The 16,724-nt window shown below is 53.4% G+C and overlaps 2 protein-coding genes across 2 annotated transcripts in view; one reads left to right on the plus strand and one right to left on the minus strand.

Annotated features, from left to right (window-relative positions):
- Positions 1-11,176, plus strand: part of TTF2 (transcription termination factor 2) — an 86,425-nt gene extending 75,249 nt beyond the window's left edge. The window contains 6 exon segments of the mRNA XM_069944951.1: positions 1,557-1,727; positions 2,722-2,780; positions 3,365-3,518; positions 3,594-3,676; positions 8,052-8,126; positions 10,895-11,176. Of these exon segments, the coding sequence (XP_069801052.1) occupies positions 1,557-1,727; positions 2,722-2,780; positions 3,365-3,518; positions 3,594-3,676; positions 8,052-8,126; positions 10,895-11,039 (687 nt within the window). The 3' untranslated portion in view covers positions 11,040-11,176.
- A 1,009-nt stretch (positions 11,177-12,185) lies between these two features.
- TRIM45 (tripartite motif containing 45) overlaps positions 12,186-16,724 on the minus strand; it is a 57,583-nt gene continuing 53,044 nt past the window's right edge. The window contains exons 2-6 of the mRNA XM_069945314.1: positions 14,588-15,324; positions 14,128-14,254; positions 13,189-13,303; positions 12,979-13,105; positions 12,186-12,896 (exon numbers count right to left, since the gene is read on the minus strand). Coding sequence (XP_069801415.1) covers positions 12,751-12,896; positions 12,979-13,105; positions 13,189-13,303; positions 14,128-14,254; positions 14,588-15,324 — 1,252 coding nt within the window. The 3' untranslated portion in view covers positions 12,186-12,750. The remainder of the gene's footprint in view (positions 12,897-12,978; positions 13,106-13,188; positions 13,304-14,127; positions 14,255-14,587; positions 15,325-16,724) is intronic.

A 16,724-nucleotide genomic window follows, 5' to 3' on the forward strand; every position in this document is an offset into this window, starting at 1 on the left:
GGGGGATGATGGTGGTGGTGGGGGATGGTGGTTTTGGAGGATGATGATGATGATGGTGGAGGATGATGATGGTGGAGGATGATGATGGTGGAGGATGATGATGGTGGAGGATGATGATGGTGGAGGATGATGATGGTGGAGGATGATGATGATGATGGAGGATGATGATGATGGTGGAGGATGATGATGATGATGGTGGAGGATGATGATGATGATGGTGGTGGAGGATGATGATGATGATGATGGTGGAGGATGATGATGATGATGATGGTGGAGGATGATGATGATGGTGGAGGATGATGATGATGATGGTGGAGGATGATGATGATGATGATGGTGGAGGATGATGATGATGATGGTGGAGGATGATGATGATGATGATGGTGGAGGATGATGATGAGGATGGTGGAGGATGATGGTCATGGTGGGGGGTGATGAGGATGGTGGAGGATGGTGGGGGACGATGGTGGTGGAGGAGGATGATGATGGTGGAGGATGATGATGGTGGGGGAGGATGATGGTGGCGATGGATGATTATGGGGGATGGTGGTGGTGGGGGATGATGGTGATGTTGGGGGATGATGGTGATGTTGGGGGATGGTGGTGGATGATGATGGTGGTGGTGGGGGATGATGATGATGATGGTGGAGGATGATGATGGTGGGGGATGATGGTGGCGGGGGATGATGATGGCGGGGGATGGTGGTGGTGGGGGATGATGGTGGGGGATGATGAGGGTGGTGGTGGGGGATGATGATGGTGGGGGAGGATGATGAGAATGATGGATGATGATGTAGGATGATGGTGGTGGTGGGGGATGATGGTGGTGGCGGGGGATGATGATGGCGGGGGATGGTGGTGGATGATGATGATGGCGGTGGATGATGATGGTGGCGGTGGGGGATGGTGGCGGGGGATGATGATGGTGGGGGATGATGATGGTGGGGGATGATGATGGTGGGGGATGATGATGGTGGGGGATGATGATGGTGGGGGATGATGATGGTGGGGGATGATGATGGTGGGGGATGATGATGGTGGGGGATGATGATGGTGGGGGATGATGATGGTGGGGGATGATGATGGTGGGGGATGATGATGGTGGGGGATGATGATGGTGGGGGATGATGATGGTGGGGGATGATGGTGGTGGGGGATGATGGTGGTGGGGGATGATGGTGGCGGGGGATGATGGTGGCGGGGGGTGATGGTGGTGGTGGAGGATGATGATGGTGGAGGATGGAGGAGGATGATGATGGTGGAGGAGGATGATGGTGGAGGAGGATGATGGTGGGGGAGGATGATGAGAATGATGGGTGGTGGTGGGGGATGATGGTGGTGGAGGATGATGAGAATGATGGGTGGTGGGGGATGATGAGAATGATGGATGATGATGGTGGGGAATGATGATGGTGGTGGAGGATGATGAGAATGATGGGTGGTGGGGGATGATGATGATGGTGGAGGATGATGATGATGGTGGGGGGGGGAGAAGATGGCGTTGGTGGCTCTGATGGTATGGGAGCAGTGACGTGACCCCATCTTTCTCTCTGCAGACTCTGGATCAACTTGAGCTAAAAAACGAGGGTCTAAGCCTGACCCTGGAGGAGCAACTCAGCGCCCTGACCCTGTGTGACCTCCAGAACCCCGACCCCAAATCCACCGTCTCCTTGAATGGAACCAGTTTCCAGGCCGAACTCTTCCAGAGCGAGAGTGGGAGCACCAAGGTTGGGTACAGGATGTCATAGTTGGGGGTGCTCTGGGTGTAGCCAGTGATGTCACAGTAAGGGGGAAGGGCTATGTGTAGTCGATGACATGAGGGGGCTTTTATAGTCAAAGGGGTCTGGATTTTGTGAGTGATGTCACAGTCAACGGATCTGGGTCTCTTGTCACAGGTGGGGGAGGCGGGGTCTGTGTATGGGCAGTGATGTCACTAGTGGGGAGGCGGGGTCTGTGTATGGGCCGTGATGTTACTGGTGGGGAGGCGGGGTCTGTGTATGGGCAGTGATGTCACAGGTGGGGGAGGCGGGGTCTGTTTATGGGCAGTGATGTCACTAGTGGGGAGGCGGGGTCTGTGTATGGGCCGTGATGTTACTGGTGGGGAGGCGGGGTCTGTGTATGGGCAGTGATGTCACAGGTGGGGAGGCGGGGTCTGTGTATGGGCCGTGATGTTACTGGTGGGGAGGCGGGGTCTGTGTATGGGCAGTGATGTCACAGGTGGGGGAGGCAGGGTCTGTGTATGGGCAGTGATGTTACTGGTGGGGAGGCGGGGTCTGTGTATGGGCAGTGATGTCACAGCTGGGGAGGCGGGGTCTGTGTATGGGCAGTGATGTTACTGGTGGGGAGGCGGGGTCTGTGTATGGGCAGTGATGTTACTGGTGGGGAGGCGGGGTCTGTGTATGGGCAGTGATGTCACTGGTGGTGAGGCAGGGTCTGTGTATGGGCAGTGATGTCACAGGTGGGGAGGCGGGGTCTGTGTATGGGCAGTGATGTTACTGGTGGGGAGGCGGGGTCTGTGTATGGACAGTGATGTCACAGGTGGGGAGGCGGGGCCTGTGTATGGGCAGTGATGTTACTGGTGGGGAGGCGGGGTCTGTGTATGGACAGTGATGTCACTGGTGGGGAGGCGGGGTCTGTGTATGGGCAGTGATGTCACAGATCCTCGCACAAGCTGTGTGTGTCTCTCTCTCTCTCTCTCTCTCTCTCTCTCTCTCTCTCCAGGTTGATGCTCTTATCTCCCAGCTGATATCCATAAGCTCAGGCGGTGACCCCCAGAAGAGGTGAGGTGTCTGGGTCTGGTCTCCTATGGGGGAGGGGTATAGGCTGCTGTATGTGCTCTGGTCTCCTATGGGGGAGGGGTATAGGCTGCTGTATGTGCTCTGGTCTCCTATGGGGGAGGGGTATAGGCTGCTGTATGTGCTCTGGCCTCCTATGGGGGAGGGGTATAGGCTGCTGTATGTGCTCTGGTCTCCTATGGGGGAGGGGTATAGGCTGCTGTATGTGCTCTGGTCTCCTATGGGGGAGGGGTATAGGCTGCTGTATGTGCTCTGGCCTCCTATGGGGGAGGGGTATAGGCTGCTGTATGTGCTCTGGTCTCCTATGGGGGGGAGGGGTATAGGCTGCTGTATGTGCTCTGGTCTCCTATGGGGGAGGGGTATAGGCTGCTGTATGTGCTCTGGTCTCCTATGGGGGAGGGGTATAGGCTGCTGTATGTGGTCTGGTCTCCTATGGGGGAGGGGTATAGGCTGCTGTATGTGCTCTGGTCTCCTATGGGGGAGGGGTATAGGCTGCTGTATGTGCTCTGGGGGCCGCAGAGTGTCTCGCCCCTCTGGATGACCTGAGCGCCCTCTTGCCTTGTTCGCAGCGTCATTGTGTCGCAGTGGACCAGCATGCTAAGGATTGTGGCCGTTCACCTGAAGCGCCTGGGGATCTCATTTGCCACCATCGACGGCTCCATCAATCCTAAACTCCGCATGGATGTGGTGGAGGAGTTTAATAGCAACCCCCGAGGTCCACAGGTAAGAGAGGCCATATTCCCAGCATGCACTTGGGGCCCGGGACCCCCTGATGAGCCTCTGTGTCTTCTATGACAGGTGATGCTGGTCTCGCTCTGCGCTGGTGGTGTGGGTCTCAACCTGATTGGTGGAAATCATCTCTTCCTGATGGACATGCACTGGTAATGACCTCTGACCCTGGGCGGGCGGGCGGATATCACCCAATGTCTGCAGGACCCCAATGGCTCCATCAGATCCCTACAATATGATCCCTACTGGTAGCTGACAGTGTCAGAGCTTTGAGCGCAGCTCTGGAGGCTTAAAGCTGATGTATCAGCAGTATAAGGGAAAGTTTATTCCTCGGTACAGAAATCTGGCTCATAAGCCGCTACATCCACCCGAGCGCCCAGCCTGGTGTCCACATGGTGCATGAAGAAGGAGGAGCCTATCCTACAACACCTCGGATGTAGCGGCCTGTGGGACCAGTAACCATCATGCATTGAGGAAGCTCAGAGTGTGAGGATGTCTCCAACCCCAGTCTCACCGCTTGTATATAATCTACTTCAAGGGATTTGGTGGAGATCCTGTGGTGAGAAGAATGTATACGGTGCAGCTGTTATCTTATGTATAGATGATGTAATAATGAGTGTGGCTTGTGTCTTCTGGCATCCGCATCATCATCATCATCATCCTCCTCCTCCTCCTCCTCCTGCTGCAATCACCCTTTTGGCCACATCAGACCACATGCACACTCGAGTTTTAGAGCAACTTCTCTCCACCTGCTCTCGTCATCGGCCAATCCAGAACCACCTGCACCCAGCAGCCCCTCCCTGCCTGAGCATTGTTGCAATTGTGCATTCATATGGTACTTTTACACGGAGCGGTAATTCGCACGGTTAACGATTTTGAATGAACAATGTTTTTTTTATAATGATCGGCGTTTAGATGGAATGATACATAGTACGGAAAAAACGGAAAAACCGTTATGCGATCGCTTAAGCCCATCTCGCAAGGTGTCTGTGATGCTGTGTCCTGACCCAGGCCTGCTGTCTGACTTCAATACCCTAAATGAATGAATTCCAATGGAACAGCAGCGGCTAGAGTCAGTAGAATGATAGAATAGAGCGCTCGCCTCACCAAACAGGACGCTCCGTCCGGATACAAATCCACAAACAGTCAGCAGGAGACGGCACCTCTCAATGAAAAACCTCAGTCCTCTATTCACATCCTACTTCGCAACGTTTTTGCTGTTTTTGCGTTTCTCAAGCGTGGAACGAGAGGTGCAGTCTCCTGCTGAATACCCGTCTCATCCCTGGTACTGCACTGTCTCTCCTGCTGAATACCCGTCTCATCCCTGGTACTGCACTGTCTCTCCTGCTGAATACCCGTCTCATCCCTGGTACTGCACTGTCTCTCCTGCTGAATACCCGTCTCATCCCTGGTACTGCACTGTCTCTCCTGCTGAGTACCCGTCTCATCCCTGGTACTGCACTGTCTCTCCTGCTGAGTACCCGTCTCATCCCTGGTACTGCACTGTCTCTCCTGCTGAATATCCGTCTCATCCCTGGTACTGCACTGTCTCTCCTGCTGAATACCCGTCTCATCCCTGGTACTGCACTGTCTCTCCTGCTGAGTACCCGTCTCATCCCTGGTACTGCACTGTCTCTCCTGCTGAATACCCGTCTCATCCCTGGTACTGCACTGTCTCTCCTGCTGAATACCCGTCTCATCCCTGGTACTGCACTCTCTCTCCTGCTGAGTACACGTCTCATCCCTGGTACTGCACTCTCTCTCCTGCTGAATACCCGTCTCATCCCTGGTACTGCACTGTCTCTCCTGCTGAATACCCGTCTCATCCCTGGTACTGCACTGTCTCTCCTGCTGAGTACCCGTCTCATCCCTGGTACTGCACTGTCTCTCCTGCTGAGTACCCGTCTCATCCCTGGTACTGCACTGTCTCTCCTGCTGAGTACCCGTCTCATCCCTGGTACTGCACTGTCTCTCCTGCTGAGTACCCGTCTCATCCCTGGTACTGCACTGTCTCTCCTGCTGAGTACCCGTCTCATCCCTGGTACTGCACTGTCTCTCCTGCTGAGTACCCGTCTCATCCCTGGTACTGCACTGTCTCTCCTGCTGAATATCCGTCTCATCCCTGGTACTGCACTGTCTCTCCTGCTGAATACCCGTCTCATCCCTGGTACTGCACTGTCTCTCCTGCTGAGTACCCGTCTCATCCCTGGTACTGCACTGTCTCTCCTGCTGAATACCCGTCTCATCCCTGGTACTGCACTGTCTCTCCTGCTGAATACCCGTCTCATCCCTGGTACTGCACTCTCTCTCCTGCTGAGTACACGTCTCATCCCTGGTACTGCACTCTCTCTCCTGCTGAATACCCGTCTCATCCCTGGTACTGCACTGTCTCTCCTGCTGAATACCCGTCTCATCCCTGGTACTGCACTGTCTCTCCTGCTGAGTACCCGTCTCATCCCTGGTACTGCACTGTCTCTCCTGCTGAGTACCCGTCTCATCCCTGGTACTGCACTGTCTCTCCTGCTGAGTACCCATCTCATCCCTGGTACTGCACTGTCTCTCCTGCTGAATACCCGTCTCATCCCTGGTACTGCACTCTCTCTCCTGCTGAATACCCGTCTCATCCCTGGTACTGCACTGTCTCTCCTGCTGAGTACCCGTCTCATCACTGGTACTGCACTGTCTCTCCTGCTGAGTACCCGTCTCATCCCTGGTACTGCACTCTCTCTCCTGCTGAATACCCGTCTCATCCCTGGTACTGCACTGTTTCTCCTGCTGAGTACCCGTCTCATCACTGGTACTGCACTGTCTCTCCTGCTGAGTACCCGTCTCATCACTGGTACTGCACTCTCTCTCCTGCTGAGTACCCGTCTCATCCCTGGTACTGCACTCTCTCTCCTGCTGAGTACCCGTCTCATCACTGGTACTGCACTGTCTCTCCTGCTGAGTACCCGTCTCATCCCTGGTACTGCACTGTCTCTCCTGCTGAGTACCCATCTCATCCCTGGTACTGCACTGTCTCTCCTGCTGAGTACCCGTCTCATCCCTGGTACTGCACTGTCTCTCCTGCTGAGTACCCGTCTCATCCCTGGTACTGCACTGTCTCTCCTGCTGAATACCCGTCTCATCACTGGTACTGCACTCTCTCTCCTGCTGAGTACCCGTCTCATCACTGGTACTGCACTGTCTCTCCTGCTGAATACCCGTCTCATCCCTGGTACTGCACTGTCTCTCCTGCTGAGTACCCGTCTCATCCCTGGTACTGCACTCTCTCTCCTGCTGAATACCCGTCTCATCCCTGGTACTGCACTGTCTCTCCTGCTGAGTACCCGTCTCATCCCTGGTACTGCACTGTCTCTCCTGCTGAGTACCCGTCTCATCACTGGTACTGCACTGTCTCTCCTGCTGAGTACCCGTCTCAGACCGCGCGGCGGTCCCGGCCTGTGATTGGCTGAGCGGGAGAAGCGGACGGCAGGAGCAGCCCTGGAATGTGGATGGGTAATGTATATCGTTAGTCGCCGCTCGTGCACCGCTATTACACGCAGCGGTGTGCGGTCGGCACCCGACAAAAATAGGTTCTAACCTATATCAACAATCAGCCGATTATCGTTCCGTGTAATAGGGCCCTTAGGGAGCTCCTTCTTTCCCACCATGTGTCTCTTTCTTGTAGCTTCTGCTCTAGTCTGGGGCCTTACAGGTAGAGACCTGGACAGTCACCCGTATCCAGCCGTCAGTCCTGTATAAGTGCAGCTCTGGAGGAGGAGACCTGATGTAACAGCAGATTAATGAGTGCAGCTCTGGAGGATAAGACATGATATAACAGCAGAATAGTGAGTGCAGCTCTGGAGGAGGAGACCTGATGTAACAGCAGAATAGTGAGTGCAGCTCTGGAGGATAAGACATGATATAACAGCAGAATAGTGAGTGCAGCTCTGGAGGAGGAGACCTGATGTAACAGCAGAATAGTGAGTGCAGCTCTGGAGGATGAGACATCATGTAACAGCAGATTAATGAGTGCAGCTCTGGAGGATGAGACATGATATAACAGCAGAATAGTGAGTGCAGCTCTGGAGGAGGAGACCTGATGTAACAGCAGAATAGTGAGTGCAGCTCTGGAGGATAAGACATGATATAACAGCAGAATAGTGAGTGCAGCTCTGGAGGATGACAGGATGTAACAGCAGAATAGTGAATGCAGCTCTGGAGGATAAGACATGATATAACAGCAGAATGATGAGTGCAGCTCTGGAGGATGACAGGATGTAACAGCAGAATAGTGAATGCAGCTCTGGAGGATGAGACATGGTGTAACAGCAGATTAATGAGTGCAGCTCTGGAGAAGTTTGCGGTGACTATAATAGGGTTTCCTCCTATTGTTCTGGTGGATTGTTCCGTCGTCTTTCTAGTATTGGTGTTTACTGAGGTTTCTGTTCATCCTGAGCATCCTGATTCACAGTCCTGTATGTCCCTTCCTGAAGCTGAGGATGATGGGATATCGGGGTTTCCTGACCTTGTTTCATGTTTCAGGAATCCGGCTCTGGAGGATCAGGCCTGTGACCGCATCTACCGGGTGGGCCAGAGCAAGGATGTGGTGATACACCGGTGAGGAGGTCCCCTCCCCCACCCTTATCCTCTCTTCCCCAGAGCACCCCGCGCGCCTCCTCCCCATCCCACGCGCTCTTGTGTAGCTGTAGTAATGGACAGATGATCAGTAATGCTCTTATATTCTCTTCCTCCGTTCCCTGCTGCATAGTGACATTACATGATTCCATGTGACTGCCTAGACACCCAATACCCAGCACTAGGGACCGGAGGAGGGTGAGGGGACTAGGGGAGACATGACATCCCTATCCCCCTGTACTCTCCACCCTGCGGACGCTCCCTCGTATCTCCCTGTACTTTCCCCTCTGCGGATGATCCCTCGTATCCCCCTGTACTCTCCCCTCTGCGAGCGCTCCCTCGTATCCCCCTGTACTCTCCCCTCTGCAGTGCTCCCTCGTATCTCCCTGTACTCTCCCCTCTGCGAGCGCTCCCTCGTATCCCCCTGTACTCTCCACCCTGCGGACGCTCCCTCGTATCTCCCTGTACTTTCCCCTCTGCGGATGATCCCTCGTATCCCCCTGTACTCTCCCCTCTGCGGATGATCCCTCGTATCCCCCTGTACTCTCCCCTCTGCGGATGATCCCTCGTATCCCCCTGTACTCTCCCCTCTGCGAGCGCTCCCTCGTATCTCCCTGTACTCTCCCCTCTGCGGATGATCCCTCGTATCCCCCTGTACTCTCCACTCTGCGGGCGATCCCTCGTATCCCCCTGTACTCTCCACTCTGCTGCAGCGCTCCCTCGTATCCCCCTGTACTCTCCCCTCTGCGAGCGCTCCCTCGTATCCCCCTGTACTCTCCCCTCTGCGGATGATCCCTCGTATCCCCCTGTACTCTCCCCTCTGCGAGCGCTCCCTCGTATCCCCCTGTACTCTCCCCTCTGCGGGCGCTCCCTCGTATCCCCCTGTACTCTACCTTCTGCGGATGATCCCTCGTATCCCCCTGTACTCTACCTTCTGCGGGCGCTCCCTCGTATCTCCCTGTACTCTCCCCTCTGCGGGCGCTCCCTCGTATCCCCCTGTACTCTCCCCTCTGCGGATGATCCCTCGTATCTCCCTGTACTTTCCCCTCTGCGGGCGCTCCCTCGTATTCCCCTGTACTTTCCCCTCTGCGGGCGCTCCCTCGTATCCCCCTGTACTCTCCCCTCTGCGGATGATCCCTCGTATCCCCCTGTACTTTCCCCTCTGCGGGCGCTCCTTCGTATCCCCCTGTACTCTCCCCTCTGCGGATGATCCCTCGTATCCCCCTGTACTCTCCCCTCTGCGACCGCTCCCTCGTATCCCCCTGTACTCTCCCCTCTGCGGATGATCCCTCGTATCCCCCTGTACTCTCCCCTCTGCGGATGATCCCTCGTATCCCCCTGTACTCTCCCCTCTGCGGGCGCTCCCTCGTATCCCCCTGTACTCTCCCCTCTGCGAGCGCTCCCTCGTATCCCCCTGTACTCTCCCCTCTGCGGGCGCTCCCTCGTATCCCCCTGTACTCTCCCCTCTGCGGGCGCTCCCTCGTATCCCCCTGTACTCTCCCCTCTGCGGGCGATCCCTCGTATCTCCCTGTACTCTCCCCTCTGCGGGCGCTCCCTCGTATCCCCCTGTACTCTCCCCTCTGCGGGCGCTCCCTCGTATCCCCCTGTACTCTCCCCTCTGCGGGCGCTCCCTCGTATCCCCCTGTACTCTCCCCTCTGCGAGCGCTCCCTCGTATCCCCCTGTACTCTCCCCTCTGCGAGCGCTCCCTCGTATCCCCCTGTACTCTCCCCTCTGCGGGCGCTCCCTCGTATCCCCCTGTACTCTACCTTCTGCGGATGATCCCTCGTATCCCCCTGTACTCTACCTTCTGCGGGCGCTCCCTCGTATCTCCCTGTACTCTCCCCTCTGCGGGCGCTCCCTCGTATCCCCCTGTACTCTCCCCTCTGCGGATGATCCCTCGTATCTCCCTGTACTTTCCCCTCTGCGGGCGCTCCCTCGTATCCCCCTGTACTTTCCCCTCTGCGGGCGCTCCCTCGTATCCCCCTGTACTCTCCCCTCTGCGGATGATCCCTCGTATCCCCCTGTACTCTCCCCTCTGCGGGCGCTCCCTCGTATCCCCCTGTTCTTTTCCCTTTTGCGGATGATCCCTCGTATCTCCCTGTACTCTCCCCTCTGCGGGCGCTCCCTCGTATCCCCCTGTACTCTCCCCTCTGCGGGCGCTCCCTCGTATCCCCCTGTACTCTCCCCTCTGCGGATGATCCCTCGTATCCCCCTGTACTTTCCCCTCTGCGGGCGCTCCTTCGTATCCCCCTGTACTCTCCCCTCTGCGGATGATCCCTCGTATCCCCCTGTACTCTCCCCTCTGCGGGCGCTCCCTCGTATCCCCCTGTACTCTCCCCTCTGCGGGCGCTCCTTCGTATCCCCCTGTGCTCTCCCCTCTGCGGATGATCCCTCGTATCCCCCTGTACTCTCCCCTCTGCGGATGATCCCTCGTATCCCCCTGTACTCTCCCCTCTGCGGATGATCCCTCGTATCTCCCTGTACTCTCCCCTCTGCGGGCGCTCCCTCGTATCTCCCTGTACTCTCCCCTCTGCGGGCGCTCCCTCGTATCCCCCTGTACTCTCCCCTCTGCGGATGATCCCTCGTATCCCCCTGTACTCTCCCCTCTGCGGATGATCCCTCGTATCCCCCTGTACTCTCCCCTCTGCGGATGATCCCTCGTATCCCCCTGTACTCTCCACTCTTCACTGCCTTTCCTTTGCTCTGATCGGATTGTCAATGTCCTCACTATTCTTCTTCTTTTGGGCAGGTTTGTGTGTCAGGGAACGGTGGAGGAGAAGATTTCTCAACTTCAAGAGAAGAAGAAAGATTTGGCCAGGAAAGTCCTGACTGGAAACAGCAGCACATTCACTAAGCTGACCCTGGCTGACCTGCGCTTGCTCTTTGGTGTGTAATATACAGCTGTCTTCGGTCCATGTTACTAGCGCCACCTACAGAGGGCTCAGACTGTGTGCGCTCTCTATTTATATGTACAGTGAGTGGGATCTCTTCTATAAGTGCCATATAAATATAATAAAACAGAGTTTATATACCATTGCCTAAATCATTGGGGGGGAGTAACAGTGTCTACACGTTGACGCATGGTTTATACAGGACTGACGGCTGGATACGGGTGACTGTCCAGGTCTCTACCTGTAAGGCCCCAGACTAGAGCAGAAGCTACAAGAAAGAGACACATGGTGGGAAAGAAGGAGCTCCCTAAGGGCCCTATTACACGGAACGATAATCGGCTGATTGTTGATATAGGTTAGAACCTATTTTTGTCGGGTGCCGACCGCACACCGCTGCGTGTAATAGCGGTGCACGAACGGCGACTAACGATATACATTACCCATCCACATTCCAGGGCTGCTCCTGCCGTCCGCTTCTCCCGCTCAGCCAATCACAGGCCGGGACCGCCGCGGCCTGTGATTGGCTGAGCGGCCTGTCAGCTGATAGGCCGATGTGAAGTTAGAGGCAGGAGCAGCCCTGGAACGTGGATGGGTAATGTATGCCAGTTTAGCAAGGGCTGTAAGGACATCGGCAACGATGTCCTTGCAGCTCTTGCTAAACGATTATCGGGCCGTGTAATAGGCCCAGCAAACGAGTGACGATCTAGCAGATCGGCGCTCGTTTACAGGTATTATCGGGCCCTGCTCGGCCCATGTAATACCACCCTAAGGCTGGAATCACACAGGAACAGATGAAGAGTACTGGAGGAAAGATGGAAGAAAAGAGAAGAACAACTGGGAAGAAGGAGACGAGCACAAAAGGAGGAAGATTATGAAAGGGACAAAGAAAACGAGTACTAGGAGCGAGCAAGATGAAGGAAGAGAATGAAAAGTAAAGAGAAAGAATACAAAGAAAATGAATAAGAAGGAAGGATGAGTGTAAAAGCAATGAGAAGGTACATAAGAGCGAGGAAACAAAAGCGTGAAGGAATAATATGAAGAGAAGACCTATGAAGTGTCAGGGAACAGAACAGGTGCAACCCCTTTAATGGGAGCGGTGCAGCCATTGTAATTCATGAGGGCTGTGCTATTTCCACCATTACTCAGCCCAGCATTGCGGATATGATGAGGATAAGAGGCAGAGGCATGAATGTCTTTATTATAATGTATGTGTGAGGGATATCTGTTCTGATATGTAACTCTGAGGCGACAAGGCCTTGGTGTGGGCTCTCGCTGGGAATAGAACCAGAGGCCACGGCATGGCCGCCAACCACCACACATCCTGTATATTGATTCTCCAGTTTGAAGATTCTTACAGGGAGCAGGGCAATGGAAGCCCATTTACATCTGCTAGTATGATGGGATACGGAAGCCATTTTCCTTCCCTATGACTCTGGACAATGTAGCACAATCGATGAGCCACGTCTTACAGACCACGCCATTTAAGCAATTTGGTTATAAGATAGAAATCATCTTATTTTCCGATAAATCACCGGCACCAGCTGTTACCCTCTACAAACGCTACCACATCTCAGCCCGTAGGAAAGAGCTTTGGCAAGGGCCTGCCATTGTGTTTCTTTGGTGTTTCATCTCTCTGCAGGCCGCACTCTTGGTGTTATTGTAAAGAATTAATAGAAAACTGTGAATAGAACACCATAGTGTGCAGAGTCCACCGTCATAAAGCTACAGTACGGAGCAGATTGCGAGGGGCTGAATCCTTCACCCCAGTGCACTTCGATGTCTCTAAGGTGCATCCACAACAAGACCAGTGGGACTGTCCAGGATGACCTTTGTGACCATGACCACAACCCTGGAAACCACCTGTAGGGGATAAAGGAAATAATGTAGATAGTGTACACAGGATCTGAGTATAAGGAAACCTTTATAGAGTGATAAAACCTACCTGGCATTGTCCCACCACAGCTGCAACGGGCATCCTTCTGACCACCACTGGAACAGAAAGTGCAGCAGTGATAGACCCCGCAATGCTGGCCTGATGTCCCGCTCACTGTGACAGTAAATGGAGATCCCTGTGGAAAACAACCTGCAAGTCAGGACTATGATGCTAAGATCTCCAAGATGAGATGGATTAGCCCTGGATTCCCCCTCTTACCCTGATATGACGACCTCTTATGTACACACTTATAGACATCTGTCCCGGCTCTGTGGGGGTGTAAGAGATGTAGTATGTTCCATCGTGGTTATTCTGAATGGATGGCTGCACAGGTCTGTAAGATACATAAAGCATGAAGCTTTTATCCTCTCCCTGCATACTGTTGGACACAAGGCAAGACTCTGGGTGTGGATTAGCTGAAGATGTAACCGGGGTTAGCTTCTGAGAAGCTTACTGGACTCCAACACCATTACTATCATCTTAGAGTCTCCCTATACCAGGGATACGACCAACACAATGGGCCGTCCAATAGTGCTCATCCGACCAACAGGATGTACCGCCTACAGTAGGGACAAAATCCACATAGATACAATGCAGATAAAACCAGCCAACAACGCTCACCCATTATCTACCAGAGACATGACCTACAGTGGGGAGGACACGGCCAACCGGATGGATTGCCCAATAGAGTGGACACAACCAACACGATGGGCCATCCAATAGTGCTCACCTGACCAACAGGATGGGCCGCCCAATAGTGGGCACATAACCAACAGGGCAGACCTCCCAGTAGTAGGGACACGACCAACAAGACAGACCATCCAATAGTGGGCACCTGACCAACAGGAGAGAGGAGAACTAACCTGTCACCCAAACATTTAAACTGGATAGAGGAGACCCAACCCATTGCCCTGGCATGACTAATGGAGAGAGGAGAGCTTGCCCATTACCCTGGCATCTATACTGGAGACCCAATCCACCACCAGACATGTATACTTGTGAGAAGAAAAGCAACCCACTATCCATGCATCTATTTGGTAGAGAGGAGACCCAACCTAACCCACAATAGAGGGTCCTCTGTGCCATGATCATTTATTAATTGCTTATGGATGATAGAAAGAGAAGAAACTGGATGGATTGGGCATGGAGGAGACTGACCTGCCAGACTCTTTATGCAGGATGATAACCCTAGGCGGTGCTCCTTTCTGTTCCAGCTGATCTCCGGATATGGAGTTACAGGTGAGGGTAAAGCTGCAGAGTTTCCCAGGCTGCACAGACTGAAGACCTGGACAAAAGCATGGAAGACACAAGAGACCTTATAAATATTAGAAATAAGCGAGCCTCGAGCATGCTGGAGCCCATCCGAGCCCGATCGTTCGGCATTTGATTAGCGGTGGCTGCTGAAGTTGGATAAAGCCCTAAGGCTATGTGGAAAACATGGATATAGTCATTGGCTGTATCCATGTTTTCCAGACAACCATAGAGCTTTATCCAACTTCAGCAGCCCCAGCTAATCAAATGCCGATCGTTCAGGTTCAGATGGACTCGAGCCCAAACCCTGTTTGCTTATCTCTAATTACTATATAATGACTGGTTATAAATTGTATAAAGTGATTACCTTGTCCTCGGACCTGGCACCTCTCGGGTTCCACACCGCCTCTTTGCACCTTGCCGTACATGTGATAACCTTGGCACAGGCTTGCCTTCTCCTTGGCATTGAATACTATTTTGTCGGCCTCTGCTTCTTCCATTCGGCCACAATCTCCTTGGTTTAGCTCCTTCAAGCGGCCAGTTACCAAGGCCTGGGCTTGGACAAGATGAAGGTCTGATCCATGGTCCAGCAGGCCTTTTGTGAATGTAGTGGCAGTATGTAGATCTGTCAGCTGCTGCTGTATCCGAGCTCGCTGTAGGCTCAAGGCTTGGTCTTTCCGGCGCACCTCGTCCTCTATGTCCTGTAGGAGTCGGACCTTGTGCTCTCGGATGGCATGTATATACCCATCTGTGAAGGCTTCCACCTCCTTCTGCAGAAGCGCCGCGCTCCTCCTCAAATCTTCTCCTGCTTCTTGTATGACATGGAGTGTGGCCTGCAGGGTCTCCAGCTGAGGCTCAGACTTTAGTAAAGCTCCCTGTAACTGTGCCCGATGCCTCCCAGCGACCTCCAGGACTGGACGAATCTGGTGTCCCGAATGCTTGACCACAGCACAGTCCCGACAGGAAGGAAGAGCGCAGGACTCACAGAACAGGCATAGCTCCTCTAAAGGATGGAGAGTGCAGACCGGGGCTGAAGACAGGGAGGAGCCTGGGGGGAGGTCCTGCAGGAGTAGTACCAAGTGCCCCGCTGTCCGCTTCTGCCGTCTGCACAGAAAATGACACCACAAAAATCTATAAACCTTTACTGAGTATTATACCCTGGAATCTCATAATAACCATCCACACAGTACATAGAGAATACATTATATTAGTGATGTCATACAGGGGGTGGGGTTGTGATCGTGCCATTATATTATTTCAGTGATGTCATACAAGGGGTGGGGCTGCAATAGTCATTATATCAGTGATGTCAAACGGGGTGTGGCTGCCATCATGTCGGTGATGTCATACAAGGGGTGTGCTCCTGAGCTCCCTCTGTGGAAGGAGGCAGGGTTCACATCCTGGAGGAAGAGAGGGAACCTGGGCTCTTGGAAAGGCCCTGGTCTGGATCTGGGCCATCATGTTGATGCTGAAGAAATTCAATCTTGTGGAGGTCAGTCTGGGGTTGTGGATAAGGAGATGGCTGCTTTTGCTGCTGTAAGTACTAAAGTTACTCATAAAGAAATACTTAAAGCGACTCTGTACCCACAATCTGCCCCCCCCCCCCAAAACTACTTGTACCGTCCGATAGCTGCTTTTAATCCAAGAACTGTCCTGGGGTCCGTTCGGCAGGTGATGCTGTTATTGTCCTAAAAAACAACTTTTAAACTTGCAACCCAATGGCCGTGCCCTAGAGTGTGTATGCATTAGGCTGGCACAACCTCTCTGTCCCTCCTCCCCGCCCTCTTTATCATCATTATTGATTTTCTACCATTCTTCACCTGTGTGAGCATGGCACATGGGCTGGATCGTTTAGGCACCTGTGTAGTTTTCACCGCAGAGGAATAGGAAAAATGGTGAAGAAGGTGAGGAGGAGGGACAGAGGGGTGGTGCAAAGTTAGGGCACAGATACTCCAAGCCAGGGCTGTTGGGCACAGGGCTGCAAGTTTAAAAGTTTTTTTTTTTTTTTATAAAAATTTTTTTTTATTTTTTCATATTAAGAAGCATATGACAGCATTTAGACACATTTACATCATGTGCCCAAAACCGTAGATATGGACATTGTCAGACATGTGAGACATAACAGAAAATAAACATAACCTTATAACTCCCCCCCCCCCCCTCCCCTTCCACAGATGCAGCAAGAGAAATCAGTCACCTTGGTGTTCAATGCTCGAGCAATTACACCCGATTGCCTGTAACCTTCAAGCGACCCAAAGACCCCGCCAGCTCAGACGTGAGGTACCATTTTGTGCCAATAAAGGGCTGCATTACTTCCTTGATTTCTTGATCAGAAAGAAACCTCACAATAAAGGTCTTCCATTTTCTGAAAAACCCTTTGGTGGTCGCCTCTTGCATTCTCTCACATTCTATTCTGTCTAGGAATAGGAAGTGCTTCATCTGGGCCACCACCTCCCATATAGCGGGGAGGGCGGGTTGCAACCAATTTTGTAATAAGCACCTCT

This window comes from Dendropsophus ebraccatus, chromosome 11 (genome assembly GCF_027789765.1).
Source record: "Dendropsophus ebraccatus isolate aDenEbr1 chromosome 11, aDenEbr1.pat, whole genome shotgun sequence".
NCBI classification, from domain to species: Eukaryota; Metazoa; Chordata; class Amphibia; order Anura; family Hylidae; genus Dendropsophus; species Dendropsophus ebraccatus.